This window comes from Oncorhynchus masou, chromosome 12 (assembly GCF_036934945.1).
Source record: "Oncorhynchus masou masou isolate Uvic2021 chromosome 12, UVic_Omas_1.1, whole genome shotgun sequence".
Classification (NCBI taxonomy): domain Eukaryota; kingdom Metazoa; phylum Chordata; class Actinopteri; order Salmoniformes; family Salmonidae; genus Oncorhynchus; species Oncorhynchus masou.
In genome coordinates, this window is record NC_088223.1 from 51,614,764 (window position 1) to 51,630,413 (window position 15,650).

A 15,650-nucleotide genomic window follows, 5' to 3' on the forward strand; every position below is an offset into this window, starting at 1 on the left:
ACATTTTGTTTTGAGGTATTTCAAATAATTGGCTGGACATGCCTTGTGTGGCGGTTTCTCTTGTGCCGAAGGAGGCCCCGTAGGACCTTTTTGGGATGTACCTTCCATGGGACTGGGGAGATCTTGTTAGCATTTCGCATTGACTAAAATTCCTTTTAAACTGAAGTGACCCAATTCATAGTATTGAGGTTCAGAACTACAGAGGCTTGATCATCACTGTCCCTTTACTGCAAAAGGAGTTTAAAACAAAAAATGAATAAGCGGTGGACAGATTACAGCTGGAAAATTCTAGACTGATTCTCATTTATGGATGTAATAGTGTAGCTGGTTTTTATGTAAATTGAGTATTGCTGAAAACTATATGGGGCTTGTATGATTTAGTTTTGTAAGAGATGATACTTTAGCTTGTGTTATGGCTGAGTAGATAATTTAATCTCTGCCAAATTAGCTTCACCCTACTCCTGTAACACTGTTGAATAGAAAATAGTTAGGGGAACAATCTGAAGAAGATAAAGCACCATTTAAAACATTGATGTGAAAGACAAAAAAAACAAAGAAGAAGAGGGGAGGGGTCAGAAGGAAAGTTTGCCTTGGTTTGAGAGGTGGGGAGAACTGTTCTGTTGGGTGTGCCATTTGCATTCCTTGGAGATCACCAGTCAGACGAGCTGTTGCCACTTCAGTGTAGGCTAGCCATGTCCTTTCCTGTGATTGGTTACAGCTGTCACCTTAAAAGGAGGGGATTCCAGAACTGTCACAAAGGCTTGACAGCTAAAGGAAGCCCTGGGGGAATAACCGGTGTAGAAATATAGAAAAGTAAGATTAAGACAGTGAGATAGAACCATATATAAAGGAGACAAAAGTACACAATGAGTTTATACAGCCAGCCAGGTCCATAATTATTGCCATTCTTGATAAAGGAGCAAAAAAAGACTATAAAATAAGACAGATGCTGAGCTATATTGTATACCGCCCAAAAAATGTATTTTATACTAATACAACTTCTCATAGAAAGAGACTTTGTTCAAGTTTTTTATTTTTTATTATTAAAGATCAGGGTCAAAAGCACTACACAGCTGATTCAAACTCATCAAGCTTTGATTATTTGAATCAACGTTTCACACATTTTGGCAGACAAGAATTCCATTTATATCTTCTAATCTCTGAAAAATATAATTTCCCCCCCAAAATGTAATGATAAACTAGTAGCGCTACATATTCCTGATTCAAACTACAATGACGATTCCGCTTGACTTTTCCCATTCAAACTCAAATTGTAGAACTGACTCTGAAGATACTGGATAATTGCGTGTGTCAAATGCCCTGTAGTCTGTCCCTTTAAATGCTCCCAAATCTTTAGCTCGGCAATTAGTAGTTCTGTCATCCTCAGGGACGGACACAATGTTACTGGTAGAGAGCATGTCTGGGTGCTCCACTATTCCGTGCTAAACTTAGCCCTGGCAATACCTCCTCTCATCACACTAAGGTGCTTTTGGGTTACAATGGAACCGGTGAATGGTGTAGAGTTACCACCAATGGCGCTGGATTGCGATAGGAACACTGGTCGAACAAGGTGAGCATGTACAATATAAATCCTATCTTGAACACCTACTAAGATATATGATCTTGTGAATGGATTGGTGTCTCTTTTCTGTAGCAAACGGTTACTGCTAATGTTTTGCACTGATTCTTCATTTTGATTTTTCAGTGTGCACAGTAGCTGCGATTGTTACATTTGAAACAACAGTTGTCCCTTACCGTTGGCAGCCTCGTTTATTTTCTTGAGCAAGAATGATTCATGCATTTACTTATCCTCTTGGTATCTGACAAGTGTACATTGTGATGCTTTCCAAAATAGGCTTGAACGCGTGCATGTTCTGATTGACAGGTGTGCTTGGAGAAATACCAGACTCCACTGACTTTATTCACTCCACTCTGTCATTTTTAGATAGAAATTCTTAGCTTCTGGAGCTCTTTTCTCTTTTTCATTCTGTTACTCTACATATCACCTTGGCGTTCTTCTGTGTCACCATGGGCAACTATAGCTCTGCCCTCACCGCGGGTAAGCCAATCAACCATTCTCCAATCTTCTCTTACGTTCCTTTTTTAAAAACTCGTTTTAATGATTTAGTGGCTCAAGAATTGAAGAATGCCTGACAACGTGTTTTTATGATACACTCTTATTTTACTTTAATGACCCCACCTCCAATTGAGCCTTTAAATCAAATAAACTGTGTCTAATGCAGTCTTGGTTTGTATTTTCTCCCTAAGACATTGAAGATTTTGATGCTGTCGTTTCGGTCACTGAGACGCTAAATCAATTGGCAGCACACGTGGAAGACGAAAGGTTTCAGTCACATATTCTGTCATTGGTCAGTATATTTCTGAACACCGATATCTGATATGGTTATTATTGTAGAGTAGTGCAGCATGTGATAGGGTTGTTGAGTCTCTGAGGAGCTTGTCAACTACTCACAGATCTGTTTGTGTCCCATTTTGTCCTTGAGTTAAATTTAAGCTGTCAGACAACCCAAGCAAGCATGCATGCACACATGTACATTTGACATGTGCTAGTAAGTATTCATAAAGGGACTGAAGTGTTCAATATTCTGTAGGGACACAATTACAATAACCACCTGTACGCATAACAGGATATGTCATTTTTAAGTCCTCGTCTTCCTTCAATACTCATGTTTCTTTCTCTGTTTGCTGTTGTCCTCTCAGGCTGCTCAGTCTAACCCTGACTTACAGGAAGACGTACAGGTGGCCCCTACACAGGAGGGAGAGGCGAAAGAGGAGCTGGACCTCTCCTCTCTCATATCACACATCAGCACCCAGACAGCACCTATAAACACCCCTGTTTTACCTGTAAGTCCGTTTTCACCTTACTATGCTTGCTGCCCAATGACAATGTGGAATATAGAGTTGGTTTAAAGACTATCAATTGTTTGTGCTGTTATGATGCGTTGGTGGACAGGTGACTGAAAAGAAGCCTCACCGCCCTCCAAGGCACACAAGGCTCTCCTCTTCATCATCCACTGTTGCCAGTGTTCCCCACCCCTTCTCCACCCTCCTCCCTGGGGCTCTCTCTGCTATCCTGCGTGTGACCCTGCCCCCTCACCTCACCTCTAACCCCAAGCCCAGGAGGGAGCCAAGTGCCCAGGGCCCACTGACCCTAGAACAGCTGCAGACAGAGCTCCGGGACCTGAGGGACGAGGTAGAAATTATGAAGAGCCAGCACAAGTAAGTCTTTGTTTATCTTTGCGTGTAACTACAGTATGTCTTGTATTGTGTTTTCCAAGTGTGCCTCTGATTTAGGATTTCTCTTCTCTGATAGCAAAGAGATTCAACTGCTGATGAATGAGCTGGATGAGGAGAAAAGGATTCGTTTGTCAATACAGGTACTGTGTGTCTGTCAGCAGACCTCTACATATGATCCAAGTACTGAATATATCACTCTATTGGAGATATACCTAACAGAGATGTTTACCGACACTATTAGGGGAAAATGGGGTTCTTCGTCTGTTGCCATAACTCTTTCTGGGTTCCATGTAGAAATCTGTGGAAAGGGTTCTACCTGGAACCAAAAGTAGTTTTTCAAAGGGGTCTCCTATGGGGACAGCCAAAGAACCATTTTAGGTTCTAGATAGCACCTAATACAATGTGTAGGCATTGTATTCTAGATGCATTTGATGACCAACCTTTCCTGACTTAAGACGAGCTCTGTTTATTACAGTCTAGATTGATGTAGATGGTTGTAATGATTTATCATTATGCTGTGCTTGCTTGCTGTTGTCCAATTGATGTTAACCCACAGACATGAGACCTAGAGGTTTCTTGTTTCAGATGGAGGTGGCACAGATGAAGAAGCACAAGTCCAAATGAGCTGTCGGGCTCAAACAGCATGACATCCCCAACAAAGTTTGAACAAGCGGTAATCTGTCTCAGCCTCTGTTTTGGTTTAAAGACTATCAATTGTTTGACTAGTTTGTTGTGATGCGTTAGACAGGTGATTGAAAAGAAGCCTCACCATCCTTCAAGGCCCACAATGAATTATGAAACTCAACAAACTATAGTGAATGTTGAGAAGTTAACTCATGAGCATCTTGTACAGAGACATTTTTATATTTGCTTATTTTACTTTTTAAATAAAAATTAAAACCAATCATGTTTTTAGTCTACAGTGGTTTAAAGTACATTTTAATTTCTATTGATGTGGCTCTTTCCTTTTTTTTTGAATTGACATTCCTAAAATATTGTGGTTTATAGTATGGTTCCTCTACAGATATCATTCCACACAGTGATAGACACAATCATAGTACTTTTCAATAGTCTTGTAATAAATACAAATCACACTCTCACTTATATCAAATGCTCTGGACTCCTACTAGACTTAAGCCACTGAATACAAGGAGTAGCTATCTGGGTCAACCGCCTCACGATTTATCTAGCGAGCCATCATATGGCCGCTGCTGCTTCTGTAAATCGTAGATCTGATATTGTCTCAGAAGTTGGATTCTTCACAGGGGATGGGTCTGAAGTTCAACTCTTTGTTCTCCTCCAGGATGACGTCATAGCGGCAGAGAGGCCTGTGTGTGTGTGTGTGACAGTAAAAGTGTAAGAAGTTTGATGATAGGTGACATTCATGCAAAATTACACAAGGAAATAATGACTTGACACACTAAAAGTCACAATGGGCAAAAGTCTGGAGATGGCATATGTACAGTGCCTTCAAAGTATACACCCCTTGACTTTCCCCACGTGTTACAGCCTGAATTTAAAATGGATTACATTGAGATTTGTTGTAACTGGCCTACACACAGTACCCCATAATGTCAAAGTATAATTTTGAACCTTTTTCTAAAATAAATTAAAGCTGAAATGTCAAGTATTCAACCCTAATGTTTAGGAAAAAGTTTGGACTGTGTGCAATAATGGTGTTTAACATGATTTTTGAAGGACTACTTCATCTCTGTACCCCACACATCCAATTATCTGTAAGGTCCCTCAGTCGAGCAGTGCATTTAAAAACAGATTCAACCACAAGACTAGGGAGGTTTTCCAATGCCTTCCAAAGAATGGGAACCTATTGCTAGATGGGTAAAAATAAAGCAGATATTGAATATCCATTTGAGAATTAAGTTAATTACACCATCCAAAATGTATCAATACACTCAGTCACTACACAGACAGCCAGAGAGGAAAGAAATCGCTCAGGGCCAATGGTGACTAAGGTTTAATGGCTGTGATAGGAGAAAATTGAGGATGTATCAACATTGTAGTTACTCCACAACACTAACCTAATTGACAGAGTGAAAAGAAGGAAGCCTGTACAGAACAAAACATACATCTTGTTTGCAACAAGACACTAAAGTAATGCTGCAAAAAAATGTGGCAAAGCAATTAACTTGTTTTGGAATACAAGGTGTTATGTTTGGGGCAAATCCAATATAACATATTACTGAGTACCACTCTCCATATTTTCAAGTATAGTGCTGGCTGCATTATATATATATATATACACTGCTCAAAAAATAAAGGGAACAGTTAAACAATGTAACTCCAAGTCAATCACACTTCTGTGAAATCAAATTGTCCACTTAGGAAGCAACACTGATTGACAAGAAATTTCACATGCTGTTGTGCAAATGGAATAGACAACAGGTGGAAATTATAGGCAATTAGCAAGACACCCCCAATAAAGGAGTGGTTCTGCAGGTGGTGACCACAGACCACTTCTCAGTTCCTATGCTTCCTGGCTGATATTTTGGTCACTTTTGAATGCTGGCGGTGCTTTCACTCTAGTGGTAGCATGAGACGGAGTCTACAACCCACAAGTGGCTCCGGTAGTGCAGCTCATCCAGGATGGACCATCAATGCGAGCTGTGGCAAGAAGGTTTGCTGTGTCTGTCAGCGTAGTGTCCAGAGCATGGAGGCGCTACCAGAAGACAGGCCAGTACATCAGGAGACACGGAGGAGGCTGTAGGAGGGCAACAACCCAGCAGCAGGACCGCTACCTCCGCCTTTGTGCAAGGAGGAGTAGGAGGAGCACTGCCAGAGCCCTGCAAAATTACCTCCAGCAGGCCACAAATGTGCATGTGTCTGCCCAAACGGTCAGAAACAGACTCCATGAGGGTGGTATGAGGGCCCGACATTCCCAGGTGGGGGTTGTGCTTATACAGCCCAACACAGTGCAGGACATTTGGCATTTGCCAGAGAACACCAAGATTGGCAAATTTGCCACTGGCGCACTGTGCTCTTCACAGATGAAAGCAGGTTCACACTGAGCACGTGACAGTCTGGAGACGCCGTGGAGAACGTTCCGCTGCCTGCAACATCCTCCAGCATGACCGGTTTGGTGGTGGGTCAGTCATGGTGTGGGGTGGCATTTCTTTGGGGGGCCGCACAACCCTCCACGTGCTCGCCATCCTCAGACCCCTTGTGAGACCATATGCTGGTGCCGTTGGCCCTGGGTTCCTCCTAATGCAAGACTAGGCTAGACCTCATGTGGCTGGAGTGTGTCAGCAGTTCCTGCAAGAGGAAGGCATTGATGCTATGGACGGGCTCGCCCGTTCCCCAGACCTGAATCCAATTGAGCACACCTGGGACATCATGTCTCGCTCCATCCACCAACGCCACGTTGCACCACAGACTGTCCAGGAGTTGGTGGATGCTTTAGTCCAGGTCTGGGAGGAGATTCCTCAGGAGACCATCCGCCACCTCATCAGGAACATGCCTAGGCGGTGTAGGGAGATCATACAGGCACGTGGAGGCCACACACACTACTGAGCCTCATTTTGACTTGTTTTAAGGACATTACATCAAAGTTGGATCAGCCTGTAGTGTGGTTTTCCACTTGAATTTTGAGTGTGATTCCAAATCCAGATCTTCATGGGTTGATAAATTTTGATTTCCATTGATAATTTTTGTGTGATTTTGTTGTCAGCACATTCAATTATGTGAAATTAATTATATGAAATGAAGAATATTTCATTCATTCACATCTAGGATGTGTTATTTTAGTGTTCCCTTTATTTTTTGAGCAGTGTATATATCCTTTATTTAACTAGGCAAGTCATTTAAGAACAAATTCTTATTTACAATGACGACCTACCCTGGCCAAAACCGGATGACACTGGGCCAATTGTGTGCTGCCCTATGGGACTCCCAATCTTGGCCGGATGTGATACAGCCTGGATTCAAACCAGGGACTGTAGTGGCGCCTCTTGCACTGAGATGCAGTGCCTTAGACCGCTGCACCACTCGGGAGCCCAACGAGCATGCTTGTAAGCATTAAGAACATGGGAGTTTTTCAGGATAAAAAAGCAACAGAATGCATGCTTCTACAAAGTATTGACTCAGAGGTGTTAAATCGTTATGTACATAAATGACATTCCTTCATTTTCATTACATTTGCAAACATTTCTAAAAACATGTTTTCACTGAGAGAGAGAATATATATATATTTTTAATCCAGTTTGAATTCAGGCTGTAACACCAAATGTGGAATAAGTCAATGGGGTATAAGTACTTCGAAGGTATAGTACTTACAGTAAATAAGTGACACGTGAAAGAAGCCCTAGTTGAAAGAGGGTACAAACTAACACTGACCTGTCTTTACGCTCCAGGTGTGTGAGACGGATGCGGAGCACTCGTAGTTTGAGCTTAGGCTGTAATGCATTCCCTGTAGAGAATTTGATTGAGATCTTGTAGACCTTCTGTATGTCCTTATCAAACTGGGCCAATAATCTGGTCTCTGAGTACTTCTCAAACTTGGATGCTTTACTGAAGATGGAGAGAGAATGAAATGTTAATCACTTCCCCCCAAGAGTGTGGATATGTGTAGTTTTGAGAATGATACGGTGAGAAAATTGTAACTTACTGGTTTATTGTTGCCTCTGTCACCTCAGCACCATTGTGTAGTTTGATGGTAATGTAGCCCCAGCGAGTATCGTGGTTCCATGTTACAACATCCACCCTGTAGTTCGTCCCTTAGAGAGAGAGAAGCGTAATTCCTCCGACCAATGGCCTACTAGAGATCTCATTACGTTTCCAATCTAGTTAATCTTGTACATTTCGCCCGATCATTGAAAATAAGTGGTTAGAAGATTAAAAAATGACGGACCAAAGCAATATTCCCAGAAAGTCTCTCTTTATAGAGGTCAAATGGGTATGTAAGCCAATGATTGTCCACTTACTGCAGAATGGAGTCTGTTTATTGGTGGTGAAGAAAGCCCTGGTTTGATTCAGAGGCACAAGAGTATCCTTCCACTCAATGCTTTCATACCCTGGAACAACAGATGAAACAGCCTTGTTATGTCAATGTGAAGGGACACTGTCTCCCAAAGATGGATTGGCCTTCGCCTGAAAGAACTGTGTGTGATTCAGGAATGTACATTAGCTTAATCAAGGCACTGACGTTGGCGAGTTGGAAAACTTTTTGTGATTACGTGTGATTAGAAAAGCTTGAATCTAATGGGAGTTAGAGAGTAACAACCAAAGACTGGGCATCCGGCAGGTTTGAATTGATCACAGTCTATGCAGCGTCCGTCCAGGAATTCGGTGTAGGAAGAGCATGGGAAGGCCCTGATGTTACAGGTCCGGTTAATGGAGCCCAGATAGAGGAACACTGATCTCTGGTGGTCACACTTAAAATAGCTGGACCCTTGGAGAGTAGGAAGGGGAGAGGACATAGTTAATTCCTGTGACGATAAACATATTAATTATGTGATACACATGTCCTACGTCTCATTTGAAGGACGACGCCTTGTGCAAATGGGATTTTTGAATGATCTCTCTGGCTAACCAGTTTGATTGTTATGCCTGTCTTACCCAGAGACTTACCTGAGAAGATGGTCTTTGGACAGCCAGGCTGGTCGGCTCCACCGTTAGGATAGAAATCAATGTGGCCCAAAGGCTTCCTGAACCCAAATGCTGGTAATACAAAATGAACACATGAAGATACACAACAGAAAACACAATAATACCCGATTCCCTTGGTATTCAGTGAACGCTAAACATGCAAGCAGAGACCCATACATACCGTCCATGTCTGTGTGCACTACGTCCACAAACTGGGCATCTGTGGGGTCCAGACGGTCCTCTGGGGGGTTCCCAGTGAACATAGGCCCCGCTGGATCTAGAGCTGATCAGGTCAACATCAGATCAGTACATTTGTAGGATAAATGTGTTAGCTTGCACTATTTATAATAAAAGCGGGGAGAAATGAGCAGAAAATCTATTCCATTGATTCTAACCTGTGATCCTCCCAATTTTTCCATTGAATTTGGCTCCAACAAAGCCTGAGATGTGAGCTCCAAGACTGATTCCAATCATATGGATGGAACTAAGAGAGGCACCATTCTCCTGAAACAGACAAAAATAGGCTAAATAAATATTAAGCTGTTATTACATACATAATACATGTGGCCCTAAGTATGGCCCTAAATAAGTATGTGAGATACAGTATTCAGACTAAGCACCCACTCTTACCTGCATATTTCTGATGAAGGCAGTGAGGTTGTCTGCTGTATCGTGTGTGTAGGTCACAACTTTCAGGTAGTTGACATTGGTAGCTCCGCGGTTCCAGTCCACCAACAGGACATTCATGTCTCCGCGGGCCAGCAGCTGCTGTGTGATGTCATGGATCCAGACGGGCGGAGAGCCCGTAGGACGGTAGCCATGAACGATAAAGGTGGTGGGTTTGGTAACGTTGAACAGGGGCTGTGCTGACAGGTTGTGGTGGGACAGCTCCTGACCACAGATAAGATTAGCTCTGGTGTACAGCAATAGCTTCACATACAGGCTGGTCCCGATGATAGAGTGATGGAGGTCCAGATCAGTGAACACATCACATTCATGGGCTGAAGACGGAGTAAGTCAAAGGGAAAGAGAGAGAGAGAGAGAGAAAAAGAGTCAGAAAGGAAAATCACGGTCATTTCCAGAAGTTCCAGAAGTAGTATTTCCTGTCAGTGATTGGTTTCACTGTGCGTATGACCACCACCAAAAACCACTCTGGCTAAACAACCTATTTTAATGATGTCTTAAAGTTTCCAAAAGATCTTCCAACAGCTGGGGCAGTATTATTTGATGTCCCCACCCTAGGTTTTACGCAGTTAAAGTGTGTGTGTGTGTGTGTGTGTGTGTGTAAGTTCACCATACCGCTGTATATTGCAACAGATCCCAGCAGCAGTGCCAGGCACCACCAAAAGGACATCCTTCAGACCTGCAATGAGCCAGTTATAAGACTATTGTTACAATGGTTAGTGGTTATAAAATGTTACAAAAACAGGGTGAATCTCTTTCTCCAACTATTTTAAAGCAACACTACTTGATTGTACATTGACATGAGGGTTATGCTCGGCGACCAGTTAACTGAGCTGAATATCTCTGTCCCTCTCTGTGTTCCCATTGGGTGACTATGGTGTGTTTGTGGTGACTATGGTGCATTCCTTTCACTGCGTCAATGCAGTACTAGGTGCATAAGGGCATGTCTGAACTCATAGAGTAAGCTCTTAGAAAATATGGTTCCAAAATGTTTTTTCAGCTGTCCCCATAAGTAAATTATTTTTGGTTCCAGGGAGAAGGGTTATTCAAAGGGTTCTCCTATGGGGACAGTGGAATAACCTTTTTAGGTTCTAGATAGCATTTTTTCCATAATAGTGTATGCAAAGGATATCAGATTTCAAGATGGGGGAGTTCTCTAATGAATGTGAGCTGTTTTTCATTGCAACTGGAGAAATGAGAAGTATCCTCTATTTGGAAAGTCACCCTGTCATCAGAAAAGTTCATGGATATTAGCAAATCAGTACTCTGGTCATGTAAATTGACTACAGATTAGCACTAGGTCATTTACTTGGTTGTCTTCTGTAGCGTGTGATCACCATCAGTATGTGGCTTTCCTCGTTGTTACAACAAAATGACTGAAGAGAAGAAAGGCATTCTTTCAGACTCATCCCACATTTAACCATTTTCATAAATAGTAATAGGTGTTAGTGATGGGCAATGATAAGGAAAATCTATATATCCATTGAATTTTCTTGATCATATCGGTTTGAATGCATAACATTACAACTGTATAGACTTCACATCCACAGCTTGTGAAGTTCAGACAACTGTTTACTAATTGCCCTTTGGGCCAGGTATCAAATGTTCTGGAGGCCTAACCTTCCTAATCAGTTTGGATACAATGGGAAACCTGTTGATGGCCCATCAGCAGGCAGTTAAAAATACTAAATTAAGAGCCTTGGAGAGGATTGTGCCTACTGGAACAGTTATGTATGCTCTTTTACATAAAAGTGTAGGTCAACTGTAATGGAGGACTGAAAAATATACTTACTATGACTGAGATTTGTGGTTGTTACCACCTAGCTGTTTTAAGATGAATGCACAAACTGTAAGTTGCTCTGGATAAGAGTTTCTGCTAAATTACTCAAATGTAAATGTAAATTGACTTGGTGGCATGTATATTCTTAGGTTTGGGATTGCTTAATGGGTTTGCTCCCAGGTGCTGATCAGGGCACAGATGAAAGACAGGTGGATTACCGTTGAGTTGGGTTTAATTAAGACAAGGATTCACACGGCACAAGATACTCCTATATACCTAATTTGTCACGGGCGTCGTAAGAAGTGGACCAAAGTGCAGCATGGTGAGCGTACATGTTCTTTTAATTTATGTAAAATGTCACCAACAAAACAGGGAAATGACCGTGAAGCTTACAGGGGCTATAGTGCCCCTAACAAAGATAACTACCCACAACTACAACAGGGAAAAAAGGCCGCCTAAGTATGATTCCCAATCAGAGACAACAATAGACAGCTGTCCTTGATTGAGAACCATACCCGACCAAAACAAAGATATACAAAAACATAGAAAATAGAACATATAATGCCCACCCAAATCACACCCTGACCAAACCAAAATAGAGACATAAAAAGGCTCTCTCAGGTCAGGGAGTGACATAATTTAGAATTATTAATGCAACTTTAGTTGTTTTACAAAGGTTGGGCTATATGTTTTGATTTTTAATACATTGTAAGGCTGCATGGTGAGACTCTAAAGTTGCTTGAAAGGCATGAACTCTGCTTTGTTTTTTGTGCAGGATGTAAACACTGATAGTCTCATTCATAATTTGACAAGCACTTGATAATGCCTGGAATTTCACAGCGGCATCCCATTTGTGGCCATAATGCACCCTAAAACAATCCATGCCTTTTGTGTCCCGGAGTGCTGCATTGTACTTTTCTCCCTCAGTGCTGCACAATTCGAAGCGACTCTCACTCACATGGTTCTGTCACATGATCGGGTCTTTCTCACAGGCTACAAGTGAAGACAGACACATTGGGGACGCAACTGCGCACCCCCTTATCCAAATCCGAGGTGCATATTGAAGATTTCCTCAGCCAACAAGATGAGTATGCCTAACGAACAGCAAAAACACTAGTCTATGTCAATCTACTATCCCCCATAGTACAAAAGTTGACCTATTCTATTCTGTGCGAGAAATAAATATTCCAAACATAGTCTGAGACAGTTGTGGGGTGCAATAAATTATCCCAAAACACCATCATCAAAAGTGACTGCAAATGCGATTATGCATGTAATGCTTTTATTATAAAGGTGAATTTTTAGGGTGAAAATTATATTTCCCAATCCTTAGGCTCTAAACCCCTTATAAGTGGTTAATGTGCTTCATTTTAAGAAGTTATTTGGCCACTTTGGGCTAGGCTACATGAGGTGTGCGACTAGGATTAGAAAAATATGCTTTTCCTGTGGTTAATTTTCATGCCAGACAGGTAGGCTATACTCCTGTTATAAAGACAAACAATGTGCTTAATATTAGCAAAGTTGAGAAATAAATATAGTAAGCCTATTCTATAGAAAGCTGATGGGATCCTCCTATTTTTAGTAGAGGCCATCACTTTGTTTTCTCACACAATTCCATAGCCTATAGAAATGCTGTGCAACATGAGCTCATCAATTACATTTGCATTGATGTCAGAGTGATTAGAGGGACAATAGAGTGCTGAGTACCAGGCAGTTAGCAAGTTTGGTATGCTGCGAATGACCATCAGCAGCATCAGAGCTTGGAAAAGCGCAATTACAGTGACTTAATGGTCACCACGAATTGCCTTCATGACTCATGACTACCAGTGTGGCGGTAATACGGTCACCGCAACAGCCCTACGCTGGCACCTAGTACCAATCCCTCTTTATTCTGTTTCCTCCCCTTTATCTACATTGATTGAAGTGGATTTAACAAGTGACATCAATAAGGGATCATAGCTTTCACCTGGATTCAGCTGGTCAGTCTGTCATGGAAAGAGCAGGTGTCCTTAATGTTTTGTACACTCAGTGTATGTACAGTATGTACCCTGACACTTTTTAGACATGGAGCCACCATGGCAGCCATCTTACAAAATGCCATTGACACCCAATTAGGCTAGATGTTATAATGTATGTTATAGTTTAGAGACCCTTGTGTACATATCCTAACAATTTTATAACACGCCTGCCATTGTTTGATGTACAGCATTGGTTTATGTACATGAATACAGGATATCAGATGCGATCCAAAGCCATGAGTTACCTTTGCTTTATAGCCCCTAGTAAATTTGCTGGATAATTCCAGGGCTTTTGATGTTGTACTCATCTCTTTTGAAAGGGTATATAGTACACCTTTACTCAATGCTGCCTCAGATCAGTCACCTCCAAAAGTCCCAGACATACTAAACTGTGCCTTTAAATTTGTTCCAATTGCAGAAATTTCAAGCTACATAAATACACCAAAGATGGCACAGAGGTAGATGTATCTAAAAAAGGCCTTAAGAAATTTAACATTGTATTACAGAGTTGTAATTTTGATAAATGGCCACCACTGACCCCCAGGGTCCAAATCTGTGTTTCTCGATACCTACATCTTCTAAGAATCCATAAATCTACCTCTGTTCCAAATGTGGCGCCATCATCTCATAATGGTATTGCGGCAGCTATTATGAAAGATAGTTGCCACGCCCCCCCAGGGGCCAAATCTGGGGTGGCTCCATATCTAAATATTTTCAGGGTATATAAATCTACATTTGTGCCAAATTCAGTGCTTTTATCACAAAGTGCATGATTGATTTGCTAAGCTACCCCACTGATAAAGGTACAGTATACACAGGGATATTGCTTGATCTCTAGGAAGGCTACAAATTGTACCACTGATCTATAACTATGGATGTCGGAAGGTGCTTGCGTGTGTGCTGTGCATGAAGTGACGTTACATCTAGAGTGAGAACAGCAAGGATAAACCGATATCATGATATGCCATGCTCAAACGATATCGATATCATATCCAATTATTGATATTGGTGCCCACCACTAATTGGCATACACATCAGCACAGACACCTTCCCAATTAGCAGCATGGATGCATGTGCATTATCATTGCATTCTTTGGAACTCAGTTTCTTCCAAGTTGCCTCACCCTCCCTTTACAGTTTCACTTTGTGTGTGCATGAGAATGCCATAGAATCTATGTTTTTGTACAGAGAGAGAGAGAGCGAGAGAGGAAAAACAGGTTTCCGACAATGACACCATTGACCCTGTGACAATGATTGCATGGTTATCAGTGTGAATCCTTGTGGGTGTGTTCAAAACTCGCATGGAAATGTGCATGGAGGCTGCTGAGGGGAGGACGGCTCATAGTAATGGCTAGAATGGATTCAATGGAATGGTATCAAATCAAATGTATTTGTCATATGAGGCAAACATGGAAACCACGTTCGATATCATTCCATTGACTCCCGTTCTAGCCATTATTATGAGCCGTCCGCCCCCACCGCAGCCTCCACTGGCACTGAGCTATATCTGAGTTATCACCAAAACAAAAAGTTAATAATTCACACAAGCAGAAGACGAATCCCTGTCACATGTTGCTCACAGACACATCTTTATTTCTATTATTAGACTGCAAGTGTTTACAAAGGAATAAAAACTCTGAGAAAATGCAATTCTCCATACTGTACAGGCTGTCGCCTGCCAACATTCGTCTCTATTACACAAGAATAGTTCAGAAGAAGCTATAAAGGGAGAAATATAGGGAGTGGGAGAGAGACAAGCAGAGAAGAACTGACATTGTGGAAGTCTTACCTTGTTACCTTGAGAGCGCTAGTTCCCCGGACTCAGTGTGTCAAGAGGTCCAGACTCTTCATGTTTGCATAGCTGTGTGCCGGTGCTCATTCCAGGAAGTGGACAAGGTGAGAAATGAGAGTAAACTCCCACTGTTCCCTGCCTCTCTCTACTCCCACAGGCCTGACCACACCCCCTGCCCCAGGACATCTTGAATATAAATGACAAATTCCTACTTTGGCTGGGCTGATAGCCAGTTATTCTCCAAGCAGGTAGTAGAACAATCAGAACTGTTCTTGACATTTTGACTTACCTTTCTACTGCTGTTGTTGAGTTCTATTTTCCACATCCTGAAACTCTTGTCAAAAGTTGAATATAGAGCATAAGGAACACAGAGTTATTCTGGAGTAATTCTTTGTTTTTTTGTGTTATAATTTTGGTTTGCAATCAACTTTAACTTTTGATCATTAAATGTTTAGCACAGGATAAACCTTTTGCACTCTGAAAACTTTCGCTATTTATGGGCAGATTGTCACCTGGA

At 41.8% G+C, this 15,650-nt stretch overlaps 3 protein-coding genes across 9 annotated transcripts in view; 1 reads left to right on the plus strand and 2 right to left on the minus strand.

Annotated features, from left to right (window-relative positions):
- Positions 1-15,650, minus strand: part of LOC135550349 (palmitoyltransferase ZDHHC20-B-like) — a 319,193-nt gene that overhangs the window by 143,428 nt on the left and 160,115 nt on the right. The window lies entirely within an intron of this gene.
- Positions 1,040-4,143, plus strand: si:dkey-71d15.2 (SH3 domain-containing kinase-binding protein 1). Of its 4 annotated transcripts, XM_064981045.1 has the most exons (7): positions 1,040-1,570; positions 2,043-2,059; positions 2,269-2,369; positions 2,722-2,865; positions 2,975-3,240; positions 3,335-3,398; positions 3,844-4,143. In XM_064981045.1, exons 1-7 carry the CDS (start codon positions 1,500-1,502, stop codon positions 3,880-3,882), a joined length of 702 nt encoding a protein of 233 aa, XP_064837117.1. In that variant the 5' UTR covers positions 1,040-1,499; the 3' UTR covers positions 3,883-4,143. The 4 variants fall into 4 exon arrangements, with proteins under 4 accessions (XP_064837117.1, XP_064837115.1, XP_064837116.1 ...); XM_064981043.1 differs by lacking the exon at positions 3,844-4,143 and having other exon boundaries at positions 1,886-2,059; positions 3,335-3,806; XM_064981044.1 differs by lacking the exon at positions 3,844-4,143 and having other exon boundaries at positions 1,946-2,059; positions 3,335-3,806.
- lipia (lipase, member Ia) lies at positions 4,317-15,245 on the minus strand. Of its 4 annotated transcripts, none has more exons than XM_064981038.1 (12): positions 15,131-15,245; positions 10,853-10,919; positions 10,159-10,222; positions 9,490-9,860; positions 9,255-9,363; positions 9,041-9,142; positions 8,842-8,931; positions 8,495-8,662; positions 8,196-8,285; positions 7,880-7,988; positions 7,609-7,782; positions 4,317-4,586 (listed from the first exon to the last, which is right to left on the minus strand). In XM_064981038.1, exons 3-12 carry the CDS (start codon positions 10,211-10,213, stop codon positions 4,502-4,504), a joined length of 1,353 nt encoding a protein of 450 aa, XP_064837110.1. In that variant the 5' UTR covers positions 10,214-10,222; positions 10,853-10,919; positions 15,131-15,245; the 3' UTR covers positions 4,317-4,501. The 4 variants fall into 4 exon arrangements, with proteins under 4 accessions (XP_064837110.1, XP_064837111.1, XP_064837109.1 ...); XM_064981039.1 differs by having other exon boundaries at positions 15,139-15,201; XM_064981037.1 differs by lacking the exon at positions 10,853-10,919.

What these genes read in the sequence shown, in the direction of transcription:
- si:dkey-71d15.2 (XM_064981041.1), top strand. Translation starts at nt 1,500, where the DNA reads ATGGAACCGGTGAATGGTGTAGAGTTACCACCAATGGCGCTGGATTGC. An exon ending in AGTCACATATTCTGTCATTG is followed by an intron (nt 2,370 to 2,721) that starts GTCAGTATATTT and finishes TTGTCCTCTCAG; the next exon opens with GCTGCTCAGTCTAACCCTGA. An exon ending in ATTATGAAGAGCCAGCACAA is followed by an intron (nt 3,241 to 3,334) that starts GTAAGTCTTTGT and finishes CTTCTCTGATAG; the next exon opens with CAAAGAGATTCAACTGCTGA.
- lipia (XM_064981037.1), bottom strand. Translation starts at nt 10,213, where the DNA reads ATGTCCTTTTGGTGGTGCCTGGCACTGCTGCTGGGATCTGTTGCAATA. An exon ending in CCTTCATCAGAAATATGCAG is followed by an intron (nt 9,364 to 9,489) that starts GTAAGAGTGGGT and finishes TGTCTGTTTCAG; the next exon opens with GAGAATGGTGCCTCTCTTAG. An exon ending in TGCCGGATGCCCAGTCTTTG is followed by an intron (nt 8,286 to 8,494) that starts GTTGTTACTCTC and finishes CTGTTGTTCCAG; the next exon opens with GGTATGAAAGCATTGAGTGG.